General features: G+C 53.5%; 1 protein-coding gene across 2 annotated transcripts; it reads right to left on the minus strand.

Annotated features, from left to right (window-relative positions):
* Nucleotides 1-191: 191 nt before the first annotated feature.
* On the minus strand, nt 192-25,425 carry CORO2B (coronin 2B). Of its 2 annotated transcripts, XM_085070229.1 has the most exons (14): nt 25,225-25,425; nt 20,107-20,193; nt 17,384-17,441; nt 13,898-14,098; nt 6,054-6,170; nt 5,334-5,483; nt 4,606-4,770; nt 3,940-4,056; nt 3,528-3,632; nt 3,050-3,146; nt 2,412-2,524; nt 1,870-1,960; nt 1,644-1,783; nt 192-1,282 (listed from the first exon to the last, which is right to left on the minus strand). In XM_085070229.1, the coding sequence occupies exons 3-14, from the start codon at nt 17,423-17,425 to the stop codon at nt 1,151-1,153; spliced, it is 1,470 nt and encodes a 489-aa protein (XP_084926355.1). In that variant the 5' UTR covers nt 17,426-17,441; nt 20,107-20,193; nt 25,225-25,425; the 3' UTR covers nt 192-1,150. The 2 variants fall into 2 exon arrangements, with proteins under 2 accessions (XP_084926355.1, XP_084926356.1); XM_085070230.1 differs by lacking the exon at nt 17,384-17,441 and having other exon boundaries at nt 25,225-25,424.
* Nucleotides 25,426-26,123: the final 698 nt, after the last annotated feature.

Consider the following 26,123-nt stretch of genomic DNA (forward strand, 5'->3'; position numbering starts at 1 on the left):
AAATGGGAATAAAGCTCAGAATCCTATTTCCATCTTTGGCTGCTCTCCCCTCCAGCCACCATCAGCTCCCCATTCCGGAAAAGCACATCCAAGAATTTTCCTTGGGATCTTCCCACCCCCCTGAGGCAGGAGCAGCATTCCCACCGAGCTCCCAGCTGGAGAAAAAGAGAAAAAAAACGGGAATACGGCTGTTGTATCCTGAAAAGATTTTATTCCATCACTATCCCGTGGTAGCATAAATAATCGGCAACGACAGCACATGGAACGCAGCAGGGAACGCCAGGAAAACCGGGAATGCCGGGAAGGAATGTGGGACACGGAGGGGAAGGACCAGCACCGGGAATGCTGGGAATTTCAGCCACCTGGATCGAGTGAAAACAGGGATCTCGAGGAAAACCAGCAGGATTCGGTGTTGTTCCCTGTGCTCCGGGCAAATTCCATCCATCCTGGGATTGTCCAATGTGCTGAGCTCACTCTGGGTCCATCCATCCGGATCCATCCTTCCCCCTGCTCCAAGGCCATGTCCCAGCAGGCAGGAGGAGGGAAAATCCCACTTTTCCAGGTGTGGAGGGAGCAAAAATCCCTCTCAGGTGAGAATTCCAGGGATTTTTTTTTGTTATTTTAAAGGATATTGGAGGATGTGCATGGATGGACACCTGGAGCAGCTTGGGAAGGAGCCCGGGAGATCCCACTGTGGGGAGAGTCTTGGAATTCCAACATGGGAAAGGATCACAGGATGGATCCTGGGCTCCCGCCTTGGGATGACTCCCGGGATTCCACCATGGGAAAGATCCCAGATTCCCACCCGGACACCACCTTCAACGATCAAGCCCTTCCCACTTCCCACCCCCGTTCCAGTTCCGCTCCCGTTATCCCATTTTTGCATAGGAAAAGAAATTAATAGCAAGGAAGCGTCGCGCTTTCCGGGGAATCCACCCCGGGCTGGCTCATCCCGACGGACAGGACGCGGCTCCGACTTACTGGGAGCCTCCGGGCCTTCCCAGGGATCGGGTTAGAGCGGGATTAGTGCCGGACAAGACGCGATTCCAGGCTCTCGGCGGCCGCGGAATTCCGGAATTGTGTTCTGGGCGAGCGGATCCAAGGAATTCGGTAGAAACAAAGGAAGTTTATTTAGAAAAGGTCCCTGGGATCAATTGTTCTTGGGGCTGTTCCGGAAGTTCTTTAATTCCAGCTGCAGCTGCCGGATCCGAATGTCCCTCTGCGCCAGCTCCTCCTTCAGCCGCCGGATCTCGTCCTGCTGCCGGAAGAACATCCGGAGCAGCTGGAAAAGGAGGATGGAGATGAAGGGATGGAGCTGCTGGGATCACACCATCCGCTCATCCCGGGATTTTGTCCTCCTGCCGGCCTCGGAGCGTTTCCGGCTTCATCCAGCCAGGTCCTGCCCCATTCCCACTCCCATTCCCATTCAGTTCCCAATCCTGTTTCCATCCAGTTCCCATTCCATTCCCATTTCCACTCCCACTCCTGTTCCCATCCCATTCCCATTCCATTCCCTTTTCCACTCCCATTTCCATTCCCATCCCATTCCCATCCTATTCCCAATCCCATTCCCATTCCCATCCTATTCCCAATCCCCCTCCTATTCCCAATCCCACTCCCATTCCCATGGAATTCCCACCCACCTCGTTCTCCGTGCGGGGCGGGACATTTTCCAGGAGGTCAATCCCATTGACCACCACACTCTTCTTCTCCCTCACCGGCGCCTTGAAAACAACCTTGGAATTCCTCTTGTATCCTTCCTTCAGCGACATCAGGATGGGATCTGTGGGACAGGGGGCAGATCAGGGCTGGGATGTGGCCCTGTCCCAAATCCCAGATATTTTTGGGATAACCCCCTGGCAGCTTTACCTCTGTTGACCCCGCTGAGCCACTCGTCCGGGGTCAGGGCTGGCTCTGTGCCCGGAGTCATGGGATAAATGTCCTCCTGGTACGTCTCCGACTGGGAATAGGGGAAGAGAAGAGCGATGGGATCCGGGAATATGGGAATAATTCCCATCCCATGGAGGGAATAAACACCCCTGGATAGCTGGGAAACTCAGGACACAGAGAGGAAATTTGGGAAGTGCTAGCTGGAGCAGAGAACCTGGGATTGCATCCTCCACCCAACCCTGGCTGGCAGCTGGATTTGCCTCTCAGAAAACCCCAGTCCAAGCTCTCTCCCCAAAACCAGCTCCCAAACCTCAGGTGAGATCAACCCCTTGGCAAAACATTCCCTAAAAACATTCCCATTAAACCTCAGGTGAAACCCCCTTGGGATTGTAAGGATGGAGAGCTCTGGATGGCGGGAACAGATCCATCCGTGGGATTGCTCCAAGTGGGGCATCTGCACGGCTCCAGACCTGCTCTGGATGCCCCTCATTCCCATTCCCATTCCCATTCCCGGGACTCACGCGCCTCGGGACGATCATGGAGATGGGCTCGATGAGGCCCTTGAGGGTGATGAGTTTGTAGAAACGGAAAACTTCACAGGCGGAGACATCCAGGCCGTGCTTCGGCATCACCCCTGCGGAGAGCCCACGGATCAGCCATCCCACCATCCCGGCATGGAGAATCCCAAAATTCGCCATCAGGAGATCCAGGGCTTTGCTGGATCGATCCTTGGCATCACCCTGAGGTGATAGACAGGACTGTTCCTGGTCTATGGAAGCTTTCCTTGGCCTATGGAAGTTCTTCCTGGTTTATGGAATCTGTTCCTGATCTACAGAAGCTGTTCCTGGTCTATGGAAGTTCTCCCTGGTCTATGGAAGCAGGGATGTTGGGGAAAGGATGAGCAGCTTTTATTTGGGATAATCCCGGGACTCCCAGACTGATGAGGTGGGACAGCAGGAATGGTGTCCCCAGATGTGCATCCAGCCAGGATCCAGCCCACCATGTGGGATTCACCACAGGGATGGGAATGTTGCCCTGCAGGAACTCCAGATCCGGAACAGCTCCTACCAAACCCAATCCAAACCCTTTTCCCTGTGCCATTTAATCCAGCACCTTCCACATCCACCTTTCCAAGCTTCCGCAGCTCATCCATCCTTACCCAGTCCTTTCTGCGGAGCCGGGGAGCGGAATTCCATGAGATAGGTCAGGTAGGGCTTTTCCGAGCCGATCTCGTAGTAACGGATGTTGCCGTCGCCCTGGAGCGGTGCAAGGAAAAGGGGTGGATGTGGATTTGGGTATGGGAAGGTGGAGAAAAACCTGGATAAGAGGATTTAGAGGGCAGGGATAGATGGGATATTGGGAAGGAATTCCTGGCTGGGAGGGGGGTGAGGTCCTGGCACAGAGTGCCCAGAGAAGTTCTGGATTCTCCATCCCTGGAAGTGTCCAAGGCCAGGTTGGAAGGGGTTTGGAGAACCCTGGGATCATGGAATGCATCCCATGGCAGGAACACCCGTGGAGCTGGATGATTTTTAAGCTCCCTTCCCACCCAAACCATTCCATGAGCCAAATATCCTGGGATACAATCCTCTGGGGGATTTTCTAGGAATGCTGCATCCGGAGGCTCGGCGCATCCATACCTTCCCAGCCAGGTAGAGCATGTGGGTGTCGGCGTCGTAGAAGGGGAAGAGGAGCCCCGAGAGGCCATCGATCTCCTCCTCGATCAGGGGCATGGAGAGATCTTCCTGGAAAACAGGAAAATCCCGTTGTTAGCTGTGTGCTGAGCGGGATCCTGGTGGGGATGGAGCAGGGATTGGGGGTGGGTGGGTTGTGGGTGGGGGTTTTGGGTGGGTGGATCCTGCTGGGGATGGAGCAGGAATGATGGTGGGGATGGAGTAGGAATTCCAGCAAGGAGGGAGCAGGGATCGTGGTGAGGATGGAGCAGACATGTGGACAGGGATGGAGCAGGAATTCCAGCAGGGATGGAGCAGGAATTCCAGCAGGAATGGAGCAGGAATTCCAGCGGGGCTGGAGCAGGATCCTGTCACCCACCTGGTCCCAGAGCGCGATCTGCCGGGTGTTCCAGCGGGACACTCCGGTGGTCAGGAGCCGTTTGGTGCTTCCCAGGAAAACCACGCGGTTGACGCGGTGGTTCTTGCAGCTGGCCTCCTGCAGGACAGGGATGAGCTCTGGAATTCCCCTTGGATCCAGCTCTGGAATCCTCCCTGGATCCACCTCTCATCCCAGGAAAACTCCTTCCTTCCTCCCCTCACCTCTCCCACCTCATCCTGGGGAGATTCCAGCTCTGTCCCTCAGCCCCTGCCCCTGGAAAGCCAAAAATTCCCATTTTCCTGCAGATCAGACACCACCTTTATGGAGAACTCCCCATTCTCCTCTAGACTTCCTCCAACTTCCCCTAGAATTCCCACCATTTCCCCAAATCCCTAATTAAAAATGGAATGAAAGCCTCCAACTCCTCTGCTTGGGATGAGGAGAAACACCCAGGAGAAGCTGCTCCTGGTCTGTGGAAGTTGTTCCTGGTTGATGGAAGTTCTCCCTGGCCTATGGAATCTGTTCCTACCAAGCCCTTCCCATCATCCCCACAACCAGGCTGGGAATTGCATCCCAACGCCTGGAAAACATCCCACAGTGGATATTTCCAGACATTCCACAGGATTCTTCCCTAAAATCCCCTTCCGACCCCGCATCCCACAGCACCTGCAGGACCCTTCCGGAGCGCGGCTCCACCACGCGCAGCTTCTTGTCCTTGCAGGTGGTGGCCAGGAGGCTCCCGTCCGAGTTGAAGGACAGGCACAGGATGACGTCCTTGTGGCAGTCGATCATCTTCACCGGCTCGCCGATGTCCAGGTTCCAGATCAGGATCTGCGGGAAGAGCCTTTGGAGCGGCCTGGCATGGCGGGAGGTGTCCCTGGCCTATGGGAGCTGTTCCTGGGGCATGGAAGTTCTCCATGGTCTATGGAAGCTGTTCCTGGTCTATGGAAGCTGTTCCTGGCTTGTGGAAATTCTTCCTGGTCTATGGAAGTTCTCCATGGTCCACGGAAGTTATTCCTGGTTTATGGAAACTGTTTCTGGTCTATGGAAATTATTCCTGGTTTATGGAAACTGTTCCTGGTCTATGGAAGTTATTTCTGGTTTACAGAAGTTCTCCATGATCCATGGAAGCTATTCCTGGTCTATGAAAGGCATTCCTGATCTATGGAAGTTGTTCCTGGTTTATGGAAACTGTTCCTGATCCATGGAATTCTCCCTGATCCATGGAAGTTCTCCCTGCTCTGTGGAAGGCACGGAACAAGACAACGTTTAAGCTCCTTCCACCCCAACCCATTCCAGCATTCCACGATCCCGGCTGTGCACAGGTCACTCCCGGCGGTGCCAAAAGCCGGGAAAAGCCTCAGGAATGGCATTCCCGGGAACAGCATTCCCACCTTGTAGTCGTAGCCGGCGCTGAGCAGGATGTTGTTGGTGGTCGGGTGCCACTCCACGATGCCGACCCTGCGGCTGTGTCCGTACAGCTCCAGCACCGCCTCCGTCATGTTCCGCTTCAGCCCTCCCTCCGGAATCTCCCAGATCCGCACCTGGAACGGGATAGCGCCGGGATGGGCTCGGGGCGTCCGGCTCCCAAAGCTCCATCCCAAAAAAGCAGCGTTTTGGGAATTTCAGGATCAGCTTGGCTGCTGGTTGTCCCTCAGGGGTAAATGATGGATGAACGGCTCTGGCATGCCTTGGGAAAAATCCAGCTGAGATGTGGATGGAATTTTCCATATTGTGAAATGCTCATCCTGAATTCCCAGGTTTCCCCATGGAATGTTCCCAGTATCCCACATCCATCCCGACATCTTTTTTCCATGGTGTCTCCAAGATTCTCTGGGAATTCTCTGGGAGACAGCTCCCGGTGACTCACGGCCATTATGGGAATTTTTCCCATCCAGCCTTCCAGCTGATAAAAAATTCCAGATTTAACTGGATGAGGAGCCAGGCTGGGCACAATTTGGGAATCGATTGGCTCTGATCTCCTTTCCCTCAGCATTTACCCCCCCCCAAAAAAAGCCATATAAACCCATAACCCATAACCATATAAACCCATCCCCAGTGAATCCATGGGATCAGGATGGATCCGGGAAGCTCATCCCAGAATCCCAGCTCACCGAGGTGTCCTCGGAGCAGGAGGCGATGATGTTCTCAATGAAGGGATTCCATTTGATGTCCAAAACATTCCCCTGGTGGCCACAAACTTTGGGATAATTCGGCTCGATCCGGCCAGTCTGGAATGGAAAATCAAGGAAAACAATGGGAAAACCATCAAATTTAGGGAGAAATTGGTGTTTTCCAGGATGGGAAGTTGTCGGAGGAGGGAGATCTGGGTCAGATGGGGTTTTGGCTGGAGGAGGCTAAGGCAGGGATTGGGTTTATCCCATCGGAATTCCCAGCTGATCCATGGATGGACAGGGATTTTTCCAAAGAGCAGGGAAAGGACAGCCGGGAGCTCAGTGGCAATTCCCAGAATCATGGAATTATGGGGTTGGAAAAGCACTCCAAAATCCTGGAGCCCAACCATTCCCAGCACTGCCCCCAGTGTCCCCAAGTGCCCCATCCACATGGATTTGGAATTCCTGCAGGAATGGGAATTCCACCCTTTCCCTGAGGGGATTTTCCCAATATCCACCCAAACCTCTCCTTTCACGATGGTCCAAATCCATCGGCAAAAGGACCGGAAAGGATTCCAGAGGCTCCAAAACCTCTCAGCTCAGCTCAGCTCTCAGACCATCCGTGAATCCCAGAATTCCAGAATGGTTTGGGTGGGAAGGGACCCTCCAGGAAATCCCATCCCAACCCCTGCCACAGCCAGGGATACTTTCCCTATCCCAGGTTGTTCCATGATCATCCAGCCCAGTCTGGAGTTGGAATATTTAGCATTACCCTCCCAAATTTTGGATTTCCCTCCCAAATCTGACCCTACAAATCCCAAATCTGACCCTACAAACCCCACATTTTGGGATCCTTCGGGATAAAGACTCCCAGATTTTCCAGGTTAGCCCCTCTAAAATCCACCAGCAATTTCTCCGGGATTTCGCTCCTCTTCCCATTATCCGCAGGCCAAAAAGCAGGGAAGAAATCCACCCTTTTCCCCAGGTTGAAATCCCAGCTCCTCCCAGAGAAATCCATTAAACATGAAAGCTCCTAAATCAAAGATTCGGGATTTGGGAGGGAAAATTTGGGAAGGAAATCCAAAATTTGGGATTTCCCAAACCGGGAAGCACCACTGTCCAAGGTGCTCCTCCACAGATCAAACCCCAAATTCTGGAATCGCCGATTCCCGCCTAACGATCCCAAATCCACAACCCTGCAGGATGGGATCCTTCCCAAGATTTCACAAATGACCCGGGGGATCCGGGGGAAGATTCCCACCAGGATGGGCTGCCGGAATTCCTTCCCATCCCGTCGGTGTCCGGATGCCACCCCGCTGTCCTTCCCTGCTCCGTGCCGGCGCGGCGGGCGGAGCGTGCGGAATAACTGGGTCAGCTCGGCACGGCGCTGAATATTTCATGGATCTTCCCTCCGGACCGAGCGCCGTTTATCGGGAACAAAGGGAACGCACCGGGAATTCTGCCCTTGGGAGATTCCAACCGGGAATCGGCCGGATCTGCCGCGGAGCTGCGGCTCCCGAGGTTTTTTGGGATTTGCTCATCCTGAGCTGTGGGGATGAAGTTTGGGAAGGAAAATTCCCAAGGATGAGACAGAGAAGGAAAGGAAATGTGGGAATTTTGGAACGTCCTTAGTTCTGCTCACCCAGTGAATTCCTGGGATGCAATTCCTGGTTTTATCATTGTTATATTAAATATTCCAGCCCCCCGCGCTTATCCAATGGCTCGGATTATCCAGCTTTTCCCTAATTTCCAATTTGCATTGCCATGACCTCGTTCAGCCCCTGGCTGGAGGAGAAATTCTTGCAGAAACTGCAGAATTCCAGGTGGATGGAATTTTTAACAGCACATGTTAATATTCCACCCCCTTTTATTTTGAGGAATCAGCCCAGTGGATTCCTCTGAAAAGATTTGATGGATTTTCCCAAAATTTATTAGGATTTTAAGAGAACAACACTGAGTTTGGTTATTTGGGATTGTTTTTTTCCCAAGAAATCCAGAGTTTGGATTAAAATCAGTCAAGCACAGTAGGAAGAGACAAGGAATGTGGAGGAGAAAGAGCAGAAGGAAAAATAAAAGCAATAAAAAGGACAAAAACCCCTAAAAAATCCCAAATTCCGGCTGTGTTTTCCCGTTTTTCAGAGGGGCCTTGCCGGCAGGCGGGAGTTAATCCAAGGTGAATCCTAATCCCTGGATCCCTGATCCCTGCTGGGGGAAGCTCACTGACCCAGATTCCAACCCTGCAGGGACAGCAGCTCCGGCAGCTCCCAGCTTTTCCACGGAGAAGAGGGAATTTTCTGTTTTCCGGCATCTCCCTTTGCTTAGAGCTTGGAAAAGGGAAAATCATTGTGTTGGGGAAAGGGAAAAGGAATTGGAGAAATTGTGGATTTTGGGGTGGAGAGGGAATTCTGGGAATGGCTGGAATAGCAGCAGGCAGAGGGATTGATGCTCTCAGCATTCCAGAACTGGGGAATGGGATCACAGCATTTCCGAGGAATTTCCCCATCAGATCCCAAACCCAAAGGGTGGGAAAAGCCCACAGTTCCCACCAATTCCTTGGGTGGGAATTCTGCTCTTCCCGTGGCTAAATTCTGCTTTTCCTTCCTATCCATCCAACAGGAATCCCCAACAAATCATTTCAATATCTGAAATTCCCAAAAACCTGCTTTTCCCCTGGAAAAGGCAAACCAGGAGAATTTCCAAACCCTCAGATTTCCCGGGAAGATCCACAAATGTGGCAAAAATCCCTTAATTCCCCTCTATCCTTCAATCCCACATGGAAAACCGACGGCAGCACCTCCGGATGATATTCCCAGATGGAAAATTTGGGAATATCAGTTCAGGGCCACTCCTGCTGTTCCAGCAGCTTCTGCAGCTGCTCCCAGATTAGCTGCAGGATTTGGGATCAGGGATGCACTGCCTGAGCCAGGGGGATTTCCCAGGAAATCCCTGAGTCCCCACGAGTCTCCAGGGATTAAGGATAAACTCATTCCCTGCTTTTTAAAAGGATTTCCCTCCTCCTCAAGAGTTGAGGAGGAAATAATGTGGAATTGAGGCAATTCCCTCTTTTCCCGTTGTTCCCTGGGAGCAAATCCTGATCCCCACCCGGCAGGGAATTCCAGAGGGGGAAATGTTCCTCCTGATCCTCCTTTTCTGCAGGCTGATCTTTCCTGGCTCCCTCAGCCATTCCCAGTGCTTTTCCAGCCTTTTTCCAGCCCCATTCCCTTCCCTGGACACTCCTTGTCCCAAATCCCAAATCCAACCCTACAAACTCCACATTTCGGGATCCTTCGGGATAAAAACTCCCAGATTTTCCAGCTTAGCCCCTCTAAAATCCACCAGCAATTTCTCTGGGATTTCACTCCTCTTCCCATTATCCACAGGCCAAAAACCAGGGAAGAAATCCACCCTTTTTCCCAGGTTGAAATCCCAGCTCTTCCCGGAGAAAGCCATTAAACATGAAAGCTCCTAAATTAAAGATAAATCCGTCACATCCCATCAGCCGACACGAATCCCACCTGGAATAACCCCGGAACACAAAAACTGCATCCCTAAAAATTCCAAACTCCCCCAGGATTTCGGGACGAATTGGATTAAACACCCCCGAGGATTTTTTTTTTCCCCAGAAAAGGAGGAGCAGGGATTAATTTCTAATTAAAAAAACAAAAGGCTCCATCATGTCCCTTTCAACGGGATTAGGGACATTCCAGAGAACTTTTGGGAATGACCAGCCCCGTTTTCCAGGGATTCCCGTGGATTCCAGCCGGCAGAGGGGGCGGGAAGGGCTGGGGCGGCGCAGCAATTCCCGACCTCCGTAAAATAAACCTGGAAAAATTCCCGATTTTCCACCCCACATTCCTCATTCCCAACCCTTTCCTCCTCTGCTCCAGCATCAAAATCTTATCCCGATTTTTTTTTAAGGGAATTTTAAGGGAATTTTCTCCCGCAGACTAAAAGCGGGAAGAGAAAAAAAAAAAATCCAAGGAAATTCGTTCAGACCGAGGGAATCTCCCGTGTCCCGAATTTATTTTAAGGCGGAAAAAAAATCTCCGAGGAGGTGGAAATTGGATCAGAGTCCGGAGGGATAAAGAGAATCCTGGAATTCCCGATGTTCTGCTCGCCAGGCTGACATTCCCGAGGGGAACACTGGGAGGTGATGTCACCCCTGGGAATTTGCTGTCCCTGATCCGCCCGGCCGAGGGATGGAGCTGCAAATCCTCGGGATCGGGAATGATCCTCGGGATCGGGAATGACCCTCGGGATCGGGAATGACCCTCGGGATCGGGAATGACCCTCGGGATCGGGAATGATCCTCGGGATCGGGAATGATCTTCGGGATCGGGAATGATCCTCGGGATCGGGAATGGCGCATCCCGGGATTCTGCGGGAGGAGGGATAGGGAATGCCGGAGCGGCTTTGGCCATGGGTTGTCCCTGTTTGCTCAGGGATCCCGGGGGGTTTGGGAATTCCTTGCCCTGTGCTATCCCAAATCCAGGCCCTGTTTTATCCCAAATCCAGCTCTGTCTAATTCTAAATCCAGCCCTATCCTATCCCAAATCCATCCCTGTGCTATCCCTAATTCATCCCTTTCCTATCCCAAATCCAGCCCTACCCTAACCCAACTCCATCCCTGTCCAATCCCAAATCCAGCCCTATCCTATCCCAAATCCAGCCCCTGTTTTATCCCAAATCCAGCCCTATCCTATCCCAAACCCAGCCCAATCCTACCCCAAATCCACCCCTGTTTTATCCCAAATCCACCCTTATTTAATCCCAAATCCAGCCCTGTCCCAAATCCCACACCCAGCCATTCCCACAGTCCCAGCCCTGCCGGGAGCAGCAGTTTGGATTTCAGCTTCCTGCGGCAAACCTCCTCCTTCCTGCTGCGCTTCCCGGGGAGATAACATCGTCTGGAAAACAACCTCTCCTCATTCCCGCCGGGAACGCCAATCCCGCTGTTCCCATGGAAGTGACGCCACCACCCCCTGCCCAGGGATCCGTGCTCATCCCGGGAATTCCTTATCCCAAACCCCAAATCCCTCTGCAGCTCTCTGGAGCTCCTTTGGGCACTGGCAGGAGCTCTGAGGATTCCCTGGATCCTTCCCTTCTCCAGGGATTCCATTCCCAGCATTCCCGGCCTGCCTGCAGATCCAGGAGAACAGGATGAGCTCCAGGAGCTGCTTCCCTATGGAATTGCACCATCCAAGGATTTTGCTCCTTGTCTTCAAGGAATATTTTCCATGGAAACGCCAGTGGAATCCTGGATCCGGCTGGAGCACCCTGGGATGGTGGGATCTTTCCCTGCCCATGGAATGGGATGGGATTTAAGCTCCTTTCCCACCCAAACCATTCCAGGATTCCAAGATTTTTTCACGGCTCGGTTTGGGGAGCGAATCCCGCTCTTCCCAGCCCTCGGCGCTGTTCCTTCGCCCACTCCCTTGGGATATTTATATCCCGGCGGTGAGGCTGATTCCCAACGGCCGGGAATCCGGGATCCGGGAGGAGGGAGAGCCAACCCACACAGCCCTGGATCATCCCATAAAAACCCTGGATTTGGGATGTGCGGAGGAGCAGAAGGCTCGGCCCAGATTCCGGGAGCTGCACTGAGCAGAACTAGAGGGCAAAATCCAGGGAAAGGATCCAAAAATCCGGCGGCGAATCCCACCCGGAGCTGCTCCGCGGTATCCGGGTTACCTTCATTAGGTGCTAATTATGGATCCCAATTAATTGGAGGGCTGCTGATTTCCAAGGAAAATGAGTTTCTCCTTAACGAGCTCATCAGGCCCCAGTCAAAAAAAAAACAGGAATTGATTAACTCCTCAGCTCACGGAGCATCCAGGGCTGCTCCAGCCGGGATTCATCGGCCGGATATCCCAGGAATTCTGAGCATCCCTTCGGAACAAGCTGCAAAGAGCATCCCTGCTTTTATCCCGCTGGGATTTTTCCGGAAAAAAAAGGGAGATTTGCTGGGAATGTTGGGTTATTCCTGAGGATTTGGGATCGGGGGGGTGCGGCTGGTGATTCCAGCTGGGACCCGTGAGGAAGGAGCAGGGATGAGGCTCCGGGTGCTCAGACAAAGCTCCCGGTTCTCCGGGAATATTAATGAGGCTCAAGCTGTGCTCTGCAATTAAATCCTGATTAGAATTCCTTCCATCTGGAGCTGCTGCCTCCGGAATGAGGGAGGAATTCGGGAGAGGTGGGAATGCTGGGCAGGGAAAGGGCTGAGGAATGATGGGATGTGGGGGGTGGAGGGGAGAATTCCTCCGTTCTCCCAGCTTCCCTTCCCAACCGGAATTTGGGATTTGGGAATCTGGGAATGGTGGGTTTGGCTCTGGATTTGCCGTCCAGGAGGGTGAGGGATGTGGGAATGGTGGGAATGTGGGAATGTGGGAATGGTGGATCCTGAGGGACAGGCAGTGCAGCTCTTCCATGGCCAAAATCCCACTGGGAATGAGGCTGGGAGCATCCCAATGTGGATTCCAGCTTGGAATGCAGGAGGATCCCAGGGAAAAGCGAAGAAACCGAGAATCCCAGAATCTTGAGATGGAATTCCATCTCATCCCACCATCCCAGGCTGCTCCAAAGGGCCCTGAACATTCCAGGGATCCAGGGAACCACTTCTCTGGGAATCTCTGCCAGGGCCTCACCACCCTCCTCGGAAAAATTCCTTTTATCCGATTTTTCCGGATTCTCCTCCCACCCAAGCCCTCCCCCTTCCCTATCCGAGGGAACACAAATTCCAAGCTCAAGGTCATTGCTGCCGCTTTTCCCTCCCGGAGCCATCCGTGGATCCCGCGGGAAGCTGCTGGAGCAGCAGCTGGATTGATGGGAATTTAAAATTGCATGAGGAAGAGATGGGCAAATCCCGGGGGGAATTCCTGGGAAAGGCTGGGGGGAATCCGGGATGGAGATGGAGAAGGAAAAATACAACCAAGGAGGAGAAAGATCCTGGCAGGATGGAGGATGGAGGGATAAACGCTGCTTTTCCCATGGAAAAGTGCCTGAGCACCCTTTGGATGAGGAATTTTTCCCTAATATCCAACCTCAAATCCCTGATTTCTTGGGAATCCCAGAATCCAAGATTCCACTGGGGTGGGACAGGATGGACACATTCCCAGAGTGTCCAAAATGCCAGGAAAACTCCTGGAGAGATTCCAAAAATGCTTTTCAAATTCTACCTTAAGAAAACCCAGTTAACTCCAGGTAAAATCCTGGGAAAACCAGGAGTGATTTGGACACTTTGGGATGACTCCAGCTGGGAATCACATTCCTGGGAACCATGAGGAAACCCCAGGAAAACTGAGAGGGATTTGGCCACTTTGGGATGGTTCCAGTTGGAAATCCCATTCCCAAAGGTCTCACCTGCTCCAGCGGGATAACAAGGAAACCCCAGGAAAACAAGCAGGGATTTACCCCCTTTGGGTTGGAAATCCCATTCCCGGGATCCACAAAGAAACCCCAGGAAAACCCACAGGGATTTGGCTCCTCTGGGCTGTCTCTGGCCAGCAATCCCATTCCCAATCCCTGACCTTCTCCAGCAATCTGATTCCCAATCCCATTCCCAATCCCAATCCCCGATCTGCTCCACCAATCCCATTTCTGTTCCCTGATCTGCTCCATCCACTTATCCCAGTCCCAATCCCTGACCTGCTCCAGCAATCCCATTCCTGATCCCATTCCCATTCCCAATCCCTGACCTTCTCCAGCAATCTGATTCCCAATCCCAATCCCATTTCCAATCCCTGATCTGCTCCACCAATCCCATTCCTGATCCCAATCCCATTCCCAATCCCTGACCTTCTCCATCCATCCCATTCCCGATCCCAATCCCATTCCCGACCGCTGACCTGCTCCAGCGGGATGACGAGGAAGGACCCGCCGCCGGCGCTCTCGGTGACGATGGCGAGGAACCGCGCGTTGACGGCGCAGAAATGGTTGTCGTGGACGTTCTTGGTGATGGGAACTCCGTCGAAGCAGTGCTCCCGGCTCGCCGCCTTCCCGTAGACGTTCCGGAACTTGGAGCTGCGGTACTGCGGCCGCCATGACATCTGCGGGAAAACGCGGCCGTCAGCATTCCCGAAAATATGACACTGCTCTCCCGGTTTTAGCCGGTGGGATATGGAAGTGTGGGATGGCCGTTCCGCCAGCGACAATCCTGGAAAATCTAGAGTGTCCTGCTGGATGGAATGAGAGCTCAGCATGCCCAAAAAAACCCATTCCTGGTTGCTCTCCTGTTCCTGTTTTTACCTGGCGGGACATGGAATGGCGCCGATCCGCCATGAACATTCCTGAAAAACCTAAGGCATTCCTGAAAAATCCAAGTTGCCCCTTGGACCAAAACAGGGCTCAGCATTCCCAAAAAACCCATTCCCGGTTGCTCTCCCGTTTCTACCTGGTGGGATATGGAAGTGTCGGGATGACCCCGATCCACCATGAACATTCCTGAAAAACCTAAGGCATCCCTGAAAAATCCAAGGTGTCCCCTTGGACCAAAACAGGGCTCAGCATTCCCAAAAACCTCATTCCTGGTTGCTCTCCTGTTCCTGTTTTTACCTGGCGGGACATGGAATGGCGCCGATCCGCCATGAACATTCCTGAGAAACCTAAGGCATTCCTGAAAAATCCAAAGCTTCCCCATGGAGTGAGGGACAAATCCCAAAACAGGGCTCAGCATTCCCAACAAACCCATTCCTGGTTGCTCTCCTGTTCCTGTTTTACCTGGCGGGACACGGAATGGCGCTGATCCACCATGAAAATTCCCAAAAATCCCGAGGCGTCCCCGCGGTGCCGGAATAGCTCACGAAAGGCTCTCAAAGCCTCCGCGGCGCCACGGAATTCCGGCTGCTCTCCTTTGGAGCAGGAATGCTCATCCGGGTGAACACGCCAAAGGAATTACGGCTTGGAATGCGATGGCTTGGAAAGGGATTGGAATTGGAGCGGGAATTGGAGTGGGATGGGAGGGAATGCCGGGAAGTGGGAATATTCCACACTCAGCTGTCATGGCTCGTTTTCCACAGGTTTTCCTATATGGAGCAGCGAGGGATCCAGCAGGGATCCCAAGGATCCATCAGCTGATCCTGGGGGAAAGAGATCCCAAGGATCCTCCAGTTGATCCTGGAAGACCACAAATCCCAAAACAAAGAAATCCCACAGTTCCCACATGGAAATATTTTCCCATCCTCTGTCTGTTCCCAGAGGATGTGGATAGAATCCCGAGGTTTTTCCTCCGGGAAAAGGGGATTGGAACGCTGAGGGGGACATGGATCTGAACCCAGGAACAGAGAAATCCCACTGGGAACAGTTGTGGGAATAGCAATGCCTGGAAAACCGGGAAAAGATCCCAGGAACAAACCCCTCATTCCTTGGGAAGAACAATGCCTGGAAAACCAGGAAAAGACCCCAGGAACGAATCCCTCTCTCCCTGGGAAGAACAATGCCTGGAAAATTGGGAAAGGATCCCAGGAGCAAACTCCCACCAGCTTTGCCCTCATTCTCTGGGAATAGCTGTACCTGGAAAACCAGGAAAAAGATCCCAGGAACAAACCCCTCTCTCCCTGGGAAGAACAATGCCTGGAAAATCGGGAAAAGACCCCAGGGACAAACCCCTCGTTTCCTGGGAAGAACAATACCTGGAAAATCGGGAAAGGAACCCAGGAACAAACCCCTCATTCCCTGGGAAGAGCCTGGAAAACAAGGATAAGGAGCCGGCAGTTGCCCCCAGCCGTGCTTGGATGTTTTCCCACTTTCCTGGCAGCTCCAGCCTTTCCCGGGAGCAGCAGCTCTTGTCTCCATGTGTTTGGGTTTTTCAAAGGATCTTTTCAAACCTCGGGAGTCTTGGCAACGGCGGGAGAGAGGGAAAGCTCGGGAAAGGGAGATCCGGACGCGGCAACAGGCAGAGCCGCGGCCCTAATCCCGAAAAAACCTGGATGTCCTAAATATAGCTCCGGATAATCTGCCACGGGCGTCGGAGCTCGGGGGGGAATTCATTCCCGCCTTCACCTGGGATTTTTGGGGGTGAAAATTCCATTCCTGGGGTTTTTTTCCTGGGAATTGTGGCCTTTCTGGTAGTTCTTTGGGTTGGTGCCACGGCACATCCCAGGTCCCGTGGATTTTTAACAGAAACAAAGGGTTCCTTCCTCGGGATTCGGTTGACCAGTGGGAAAAAACTATGGATTTGCCTGGAAAAATGCGTTGGGAAAAAGGAAATCTAACACTTCAAAATCCAGGGTTTTCGGGAGGGCGTTTGGAGGAGCTCCAGCCTTTCCAAAATCCCCTTATTCCCGATTTTCCTGCCTCCCTCCTGGCATGGAGGTTGTGCCAAACATTCCCTGTCTGGGATTTTCCAGATAAAATCCAGGCTGAGTTTTTCAGGGGGAAATCCCAAATCCATCCCAATCCCAGCCCTGTCCCTGGGGTTGTTTTCCTTCCCTCCGGATCCCGATGGAAGTTCTTTTCCCGTGGAAAGGTCAGGAGTGCTGGAGTTTGACATTTCCAGCATCAATCGCTCATTGAGGCTTCGGAAAAAACAGGATCTGCTTTTCCAGAGGAAAAGCAGGGAGATGGAATCCCTGGGAAGGAGCTGGAATTGCCCAATCCCACCCCACGGACATCCCACAGTTTCCTCACGTGGAAAACAGGGAAAAAACATTAAAATCGGGATTATTTTAGGGAAAATTCCCCCCCTGGACTCGTGGCTGTGCCACATTCCTGGGGTGATTCCCAGGACAGAGCCGTGATCCCAAATTTCCTGCGGATTTGGGAATCCTCTGCACCCTGGGAGCCTCAGGGATTAAATCCCAAAGGATGTGGCACATTTATCCGTGGATTTGGGCTGAGCCCACATCCTGGAGCCAGGAGATTTTTTTGGGATTGATATCCAGAGCCTAAATCCAGGCTGGAAAATCTCAAAACACCACGTGCTGGGGGAGCTTCTCCAAAACCACCTCCCGATCCCAATCCAGGAATTTTTCCCACTCGGATGGGAAAACAGGAAAATAGGAAAATGGGAAAACGGGAAAATGGGAAAACAGGAAAATGGGAAAATGGCATCACCCCAAAAAGGACATCCAGAGCAAACAGGGCTGGAATTCCCAATCCAGCCTGGCCAAGGGGTTAGAATTCCCAATCCAGCCTGGCCAGGGGGTTGGAATTCCCACTCCAGCCTTGCTGCTTCACCCCACCGATGGAAAACCCAAAGCAATGCGGGATGTGCGGTGGAAATGCAGGGAATTCCCTTTGCTCCAAGGGATTCCCGGAGCTCTGGGCTCGCTCGGGATGCGTTTTCCATGGATTTTGTCCCAGCCTTGCGGGAATTCCCGGCTCGGGACACTCACCAGGCCTCGCTTGCTCCCCAGCACGTCACACTTGTCCCTCATGGACTCGCCGAGGGCTCTGCGCAGAGAGGGAGAAAATTCCGTTCACCACCCCGGGAATTCCAGGGAAAACACCCCAAACCCTTCCTGCCGATCCCCGGCAGGGAATTCCGTGCCTCCAACCCCATCTCCTCCTCCCTGGTTTGGGATAATTCCCCATTCCTGATTTATTCTACAGGACAAAGCCATTCCACAAAAAAAAATGGACTTCCATGAGGTTTTGGGATGTCGGGAAGGAATTCTTCCCTGGGCAAGTGGGGAAGCCAAGGATTCCCAAAAAACTGTGGCTGCATCACGCCTGGAACATTCCAGGATGGGGCTTGGAGCTTCCTGGGATAGGGACAGAGGGAATCCATGGAATGTGGGAAGTGGGATATTGACTGATGCCAAACCCCATTCCCAGCATTCCTAACCCCAAATCCCACATCAGGCAGGAAAATTCCCTGTTTTCTCCCTACGGAAACAGCTGGAGCAGCTGGGAAAAGGAGGAAGTTTCCCATCCCAGGAAACACGTTTGGGATCCAAGAAATATGGGAATAAACTGGGAAAAGAGGCTTTTCCCATAAAACACTCCATTCCCAATCCCTCCATCCTTGAAGAACACATGGGAAGATAAAACTCCACTGGGAGGGGAAAAAGGGATGCTGGAATTTGGGAAAGGGATGATGGAAGTTGGGAAAGGAATGCTGGAAGTTGGGAAAAGGATGATGGAAGTTGGGAAAGCCACTTGTTCCCTAGGAGATGGATAAGGAGAAGAGGGAGGATTTTTCCAGCTTGTTTCCCATGTTTTTCCAGCTTGGGAAGAGCGGGAGGTTGGTTGGACGAATATTTGGGATTCATCCCATGAACACCAAGAGGGATGAGCATTCCTGGAGTTTTAAACCTCCAGCTGAGGTTTTTCCAGCCTGGAAGTGCCTGGGATTTCTCTGGAATTTGACTTTTCAAGGATTTTGGCTTCCTAGGGATGCTAGAGCTGCTTCCCACGATCCCACAGATGTCATGGAATGCTGGGAAAGATGGGAAAATCATCCCCGGTGCGGAGTTTGGATCGTTTTCCCTCTGGGAAAACATCTGGAGGAGGAAAAGCAAACTTTCCCAGCCCCACGTGCCGAAAACAATCCCGAATCTCCCCCTCCGCCAGGAATTCCGGAAGCAAAGCCAGTTTTCCTCCCACCCTGGGAAGCTCCGGATGGAGCACAAAGCATTCCCAACCCCCGGGATTTTCCGGTTTTCTTGAGGGAAATAAACTGCTCCAGGCTTTTTCCCAACCCCCAGGATTTTAGGGAATTCAGAGAGGGGGGAAGTCTCTCTTCCCGTTGGAATGAGTGGGGATAATCCGTGGGGATTATTTCTCATCCTGTCACAAATCCTTGGATCCAGCAGGGTTTTCAAACCTGGATCCAGCAGTTTGGAGCAGAATAAACAGGGAATATCCTCTGGTGGGAAAATCCCGTAAATCCAGCCTGTCCTAAAGTCAGATTTTTAGCTGGAAAAGGGAGGAAAAGCCACATAAAGTGGGGATTAAAGGGCTGGAAGTGTCTGGGGAAAGGGATTCCATGGGGAAAAAATTCCTTAGGGAATCGCTGGGTGGGAGAGGATCAAGGAATTGCAGGAAAAATCCACCGGGAGCAGAAACTTCAGGATAGCCTGGAAAAAAATCCCTTTCCAAGCCCCAGCTTCGCACAGGATGTGAACCACGGAAATTTATTTATCCTGGGATTTTTCCAAAGCAAGGGAACAGAGCTCCAGGGAGCAGCTCCTCCTGCTTGCTGTTTTCCATGGAAAAAATCCCAAATATTCCCGGGAATGAGCATCCCACAGCTCCCCTACAGCTTCCAAACCACCCCTTTTTTTGGGAAGTTCCTCCCAGCTGGGAGTCAAACTTCTCCAACGGAAACAAAGCGAAGAGAAAAGCAAAAACCCATCAACCCAAGAGGAAAAGGAGAACAAAACAGGACCCACTAAATATTCCAGGCTGGAAGATTCCCAGGAAGCGCCGGAGGAGGATGGAGGTCACGGGTTGGGATGCGGGAGGCACCAACCCCCCTTCCCAAGCCCGGGAATGCGAGCAGGACAAGCCTTTCCTTGTGCTCCGGGATGAGCAGAACCCTCCGGAGCAAGGCAAGGCAGCCTTGTTATCCCTGCTGCTATCCTTGTTTTCCTTGTTTTCCTGGCGCTGAGCCGGGAGCTGGTGTCCCTCCCCCACCCCATCTCGACTTTTTCCTGCTTTTCCTTGGGTTTTTCTGGAATTGGGATTCTTTCCCCCTGATACTCGATTAGTATTATCAATTATTAATCAATTGCTGCTCGAGCGATTCCCTTTTCCAGAGGTTGGGATGATCCCTCTGGATCCAAAATCCTGCAGGAATCTCTCCCGGGAATGCTCATCCCAAGCCAATATTCCCATGAATTATTTTCCTCCTGGATCACTTCCTTCATGCATTTCCCTCATTCCCACAAAGACTGAGCATTCCGTGGATTTGCTCCACAGGGATCCTTTGGGATAACAGCTCAGATTTTGGGAGGAAAGCCACAGATATCCTGTGGATCAAAAACGCTCCTCTGGCTATGGAATTGCCTTCCCAGCTCCCGGCAGGGAAATCTGGGATGGAGATTCCCACCCTGGGAATGACACCACATTCCAGGGATGTTCCAATCCCTCTGTGGTTCCCTCGGATTCTCACCTGCCCTGCTCTGCTCCGGATCCTCGGGAGCCTCCGGATCCTCCGGGATGGACACGGAGCTCAGGGAATCAGGGCTGCTCCAGGAGCCTGGAAAAGAGGGGAAAACCCCTTGGGTTACCAGAGCTGCTGCCTGATCCTGATTTCCAGCCGGGATTGATCCCAAACCCTGGTGGCACCAAATGTGGGATCAGGATCTGGAGGATGTTGGGATTAACTCCAGCCCCGGTGGCATTCCAAGGGCTGATTCCAGAGGGACATCCATGGCTCCGCAGGGATCCCAATCCAACCAGCATCTCTGGGAATCATGGAATGGTTTGGGTGGGAAAAATCCCATCCCATTCCATGGGCAGGGATGCCTCCCGCCGTTCCAGGCTGCTCCAAGCTGACATTCCAGGGATTTGGCTCTCAGCCTTTGAGGTCATTCCCATTCCCAGCAGTTTCCCGGGATGCACCACAGGGAATTTCGCTGGACTCGGCTATTCCCAACTTTTTAGCAAAGGAGGATTTTTCCACAAAGCCCAACTCGTTGGGATTTGCACAGCAGGTGTTGCTGGAAGAAACCACCATTCCAGAGGGGAAAATCCCTGGAATCCCATCGGGATGGAGCTCCATGCCAGGACAGGGAGGGCAGACAGAGCTGCCATCCCGATCCTGAAATCCCTTGGCTTTGGGATGAGCTTGGAGAAGCAGGGATGTGGCATCACCATCCCCACATTTCCCACCCCACAGCATCTCCCAGCTCTGGGCTCACATCCCGAGGGTTGATCCCTATTCATCCCTGTTTATCCCGATTTTTCCGCTCTCTGCCACTCCACCAACACCTCGCCCTCTCCAGCCCTTCCCTGGCACAGCCATTCCCGGAGTTTTTCCAGCCCCATTCCCGCCGGGATCCGCAGCCAGAGCCCTTTGCCGGTGAACAAAGGAGTGTGGATTTCTGGGAGCGGCGCTTGGCACGGATCCGTCGCCAGCCGGGAGCGCCGGGATTCACGGATTCATGGATTCACCGGAGCAGCTGCCTCCATCCGGAGAGTTTTTCCCCTCTGCCAGATTTGGGGGATGACTCGGGAGATAGGAATCCGGGATTGGGCTGCTCGGAGCTGGGCGATGAATGGGACTATTCATGGTTTGATAAAATTCCATGAAAAGAGCGGGAAGGGGGGTGGGAATGACCCAGCCTGGCCGGGTTGAGTTACGGATCGCAGCGATCCCGCCAGGCCCCATTAACAACCCCAATTAATTCCATTCAATCCCAATTAATTCCACCGAATCCCAATTAGAACTCATTAAAAAGCCGAGCTGCCTTTGATGAAGGGAATGTTTCTTGGAACAGAGATCTTCCATAAAATCCCAGCGGCTCCTTATCCCTGTTCCCAACCCCCAGCGATCCCAGAGATTGGTGATCCCAGCTGGGCTTTTCCCAGGATTTTGAGAAATTTGGGAATGGGAAGGGAAGGGAAGGGATAACAAAGCAGGAATAACTTCCCACCTTCCATGGATTCTCTCTGTCACTATCCCAGCTGCTCCAACCTGGCCTTGGACATTCCAGGGGCACCACAGCTTCTCTGGGAATGCCAGCCCAGCCAGGAATTCCTTCCCAATATCCCACCTATCCCTGCCCTTCTTCAGCCTAAAGCCATTCCCTGTGTCCTGTCCCTCCATCCCTTTGGATATCTGGAATTCTCAAGGACAAGCTGAGATATCCAATCCATTTTTAGCAGCTCCCTGGAGAATCCTTCCCCCTGCATTCCCCGGAAATCGATCCCTGTTATCCAAAGCCCAATTCCTGCTCGCCCAGCCCCGTGATTCCATCGAGCTTCCGGCTGATTGATCCCATATCAGCTTTTCCATGGATCAGCATTTGCTCCGGACACCAATTCTGCCCTTCCAAGGCGGCAGAGGACACTGAGATTCCCACCGGGAATATCCTGACCTCCCAGCCATGGAGAACTTCCGTAGGGCATCATCGATTTCCTCCCTTTGATCCCGACAGGGAATAGTTGGAATTTCCTCTCTGGGATCCAGAATTCCAAAACCAAATGGGTTTGGCTCCATTTCCTAGCTGCACTCCCATTCCTTTGGATCCACGATTTTCCCAATTAAAGCCAGAGGAGCCATGGGATCATCCTGGGATCTCCTACATAACATCATCCTCGGAGCAGCATTTTCCAGGGAAAATATTCCAGCCATTTCCAACCCCTCTTCCCATCAATTTGTCAGCTGTATCCAGGGATTTGGGAGCACCAGTGACTCCTGCCCTGATCCAAGGATATCCTGATATCCTGATAAATTCTCCAGCCCTTCCCTGACTGCAGAATTCCCACTGGAGTATTCCCAGCAATCCCATTTCCATGGCAAAGGAATCTCTCTCCTCCCATTTCCATTCCCATATCCCTTCTCCCTCAAATCCTGCTTTTCCCTCATTTTCCCTCTCCTCCTGCTTCCCAGCAGAGTTACCCAGGATGAGGGATAAACCACGGAGAAATTCCCACTTTTGGGCTGGTTTTCCATTCCCTCCCAGGCCTGGATGATCCACAAAAGGCATGAAGTTATCCCTGATTCCTACAGCATGGAAAGCTGGGGAAAAAAAGCTGGAATGGCCATTCCAAGGTATCCGTGCTGTGATGCCGGGAGGTTCCATGGAATTTGGGCAGCTCAGGTGTGGATTTCCATGGATTCAGCTCCATCCTGTTTTCAATTCCCGGTTTCCCAGCTCCCCCAGGAGCGAGGCTGCAGCTCTTCCCGTGGGAAGGGAGGGGGTGGCTCGGGACAGGGATGGATCCAGCTGCTTCCCCACACTCCCAGCAGATATTCCAGCCCACTCCAAGCCTTCTCCCAGCCCTCCAGATCCCAGGAAAATCCCGGGAAAAGCTTTCAGGGCTCCCTATCCAATGCCTCTGCCTGGCTTTAGGCCTCCTGATTTTCAGCTGGATTTTCCTCCGGGAATATTTGCAAAGTTTGGGAGAAGCCTGTCCATGGTTTCCTGCTCCGCCTGGCTCCAGCGTGGGAGGAGCTGCTGCCGGAGAATCCCAAAAGCCTCTCCCGGATAACGCCGGGAGTTAGGGCAGGATGTTCAGCCAGGAATTCCCCCTTTTCCTGCCCCGCCGTGGGAAACAATTCCCCAAATCCCACCATTTCCTCAGAGCCTTTCCTGGATCCACACTAACCCTGAGAGCCAAAAGCATTCCCGGAAAAGCCTCTCCTCTCCCACAGATCCTTGTGCAGCTTCCCGGGGATGTCCAGGGATTGAGGGGCAAATTCCCAGCGCTGGGATTCGTGTCCCAGTTTTGGATGGAAAGGCCCTGGAATTGGAACTGTCCCAGGTCAGGAATCTGCTCCTGGATTTTCTTGGGATTTCAGCAATCCATGTTAAAATCCATCAGGAGAGCTTTATGTGGATCTAACCGAAGGAATTTTGGGTCAGACGATGGAGAACTTTTCTGTTTCCACGTTCATTCCCTGAAAACTAACAGAAAATTCCCCATTCCCTGATATTTAACAGAAAATTCCCCATCCTGCTGCAGGTGCTTTTCCTGGGGCCTTTTCCTGCTGTAGCTCCAGATAAATCCGTTCCCATTCCCAAAAATCCCTATCAATGAGCACCACAAATATCCAACTGAGCCCCTGGATATCTGGGAATTTGGGATTATTTTATCCCAATTGTGCTTTTTTAGAACCCAAATCCAGGCCTGCCCATCAATCCCCCTCTGGGATTCCTGGGAATACCCTTTTCCAGGGATGCTGGGAGGGCTGGGAGGATGGCAGGGATTGGGAATGGCTCCCAGTTCGCTCCCAGTTCCTCCAGTGCCATTCCCAACATCCCAGTTTGTCCCAATATCCCAACCCAGGGTTTTTATGGGATCAGCAGTGCCATTCCCAGATCCCACAGAGGTCACTCCAGACCCTTCCCGAGGCTGCTTCCCTGGAATGTCTGCGCCACACCCTCGGCTTGGGGACAGCTTGGAGCTCCCTGGAATGGGAAATTCCAAATCCAGGCTGGAATCGGAGCTCTCTGCTCCCAAACCCCAAGGCTCCCACACTCTGGAATTGTCCCTTTGCTCCGTGTCCCAAATCCAGCAGGATTTGGGGACTCTGGGTCACTCCCAGGGCACAACCTCGGGGCTGGAGCTTTCCCCGGTTTGGGAAAGTGGGATGAATTCAGAGGGATCGGGATGGGAAGAGGTGGGAATAACCCTCGGGAGCAGCAGGAATGTGGGAGAGCCGAGCTGAGGCTGCTACAGGGTGGATTTGGGGATTCTTTTCCCCCTCCAGGCACCTCCAGGATGGATTTGGGGATTCCATTCCCACCCAGGGCTGCTCCAGGATGGATTTAGGGATTCTATTCCCACCCGGGGCTGCTTCGGGATGGATTTTGGGGATTCCTTTCCCCCTCCAGGCACCTCCAGGATGGATTTCGGGGTTCCCCACCCCTCAGCCCTCCCCGCCCCCTCCCACCCGCTCCCCCCGCGCTGCTCCCTAATCCCCCCGCGCCATTCCCGAGGTTCTCCCCGCCCTTCCCACCACCTGTAGGGCCCGGGCAGCATCTGCCGCCCCAAAGCGGCTTAGGGGGTCCCGGGGGATGCTCGGGCCGTGCGGGGGGCTGGGCAGCGGCCGGGGGGATGCGCCGTGCGGGGAAGGTGCGCGTTTTTGGGGATGCGCAGTTAGGGGAGGATGCGCCGTTTGGGGGATGTTCAGTTAGGGGGATGCGAGGTTTGGGGGATGCGCAGTTTGGGGGGGATGCTCCTCTTTGGGGCTGAGCGGTCCGGGGGTCTCAGGACCGCTCGGTTTTGGGGCCGATGCTGGATTTTGGGGCCGATGGCGGATTTTGGGCATGTGCGGGTTTTGGCGATGCGCAGCCCGGGGGCGATGCTCGATTTGGGGACGCGCGTTTCGGCCGAGGCTGGGTTTTGGGGACGCGCGGTTTTGGGGTTTCTCGCTCGCGGCTCGAGGCTCTCCAGCCCCCCCGGCCCCGCCAAGGGTTAAAACTGCAGCAGAGCTGCGGGCCGGAGCGGCGGCGGCGGGAGGAGCTGGGATGAACCGCGGGGCTCGGCGGCGGGCAGGGCGGACAGCGCTGCGCGGCACCTGCGGGGAGCGGCGGGAGCGCGCACGGCAGGTCCTTACCTCGGGCACGAGCATGCGGCCGGCGCGGCGGCGGCGGGGAGAATCGAGCCGGGGAGAAGGAGAGGAGGAAGAGGAGAGGAGGAAGAGAAGGAGGAGGAGGAGCAGGGCGGCGGCGCGGGCCGTGCCCCGCGGGCGGGCGGGGAGCGCTCCCGCAGCTCGGCGGCCGCGGAGCTCGGCGCGGCGGGCCGTGATGTCAGCGGGGACGGAGCCGCAGCAGCGCCGCCCGCGGGAGCGGCCGGGCGGGGGGGGACGGGACTGCCGCTGCTTAACCCTTTACGGGCCCCGGAACCCTTCATGGGCACCGGAACCCCTTATCGGCACCGCTAACCCTTTATCGGCACCGCTAACCCTTTATCGGCCCCGGAACCCTTTATGGGCACCGGTAACCCGTTATCTGCACCGTGAACCCTTTATCGGCCCCATAACCCTTTATTAGCACCGGTAACTCTTTACGGGCCCTATTAACCCTTTATCGGCACCGTAACCCTTTATCAGCATCGGTAACCCTTTATGGGCAGCGGAACCTTTTATCGGCATCGCTAACCCCTTATCGGCCCCATAACCCTTTATCGGCCCCGGAACCCTTTATGGGCACCGTGAACCCGTTATCGGCCCCATAACTCTTTATTAGCACCAGTAACCCTTTAGCCGCACCGTTAACCCTTTATCGGCCCTTTTAACCCTTTATCGGCACCGTAACCCTTTATCAGCATCGGTAACCCTTTATAGGCTCCGTAATTATTTATCGGCACCGTAACTCTTTATCGGCACCATTAACCCTTTACCGGCATCGTTAACCTCTTATCGGCCCTATTAACATTATATCAGACCCTGTAACCCTTTATCGGCATCATTAACCCTTTATCGGCCCCATTAACTCTTTATAGGCACCGGTAACT

This window comes from Lichenostomus cassidix, chromosome 10 (genome assembly GCF_008360975.1).
Source record: "Lichenostomus cassidix isolate B80296 chromosome 10, HeHo_3.0, whole genome shotgun sequence".
NCBI classification, from domain to species: Eukaryota; Metazoa; Chordata; class Aves; order Passeriformes; family Meliphagidae; genus Lichenostomus; species Lichenostomus cassidix.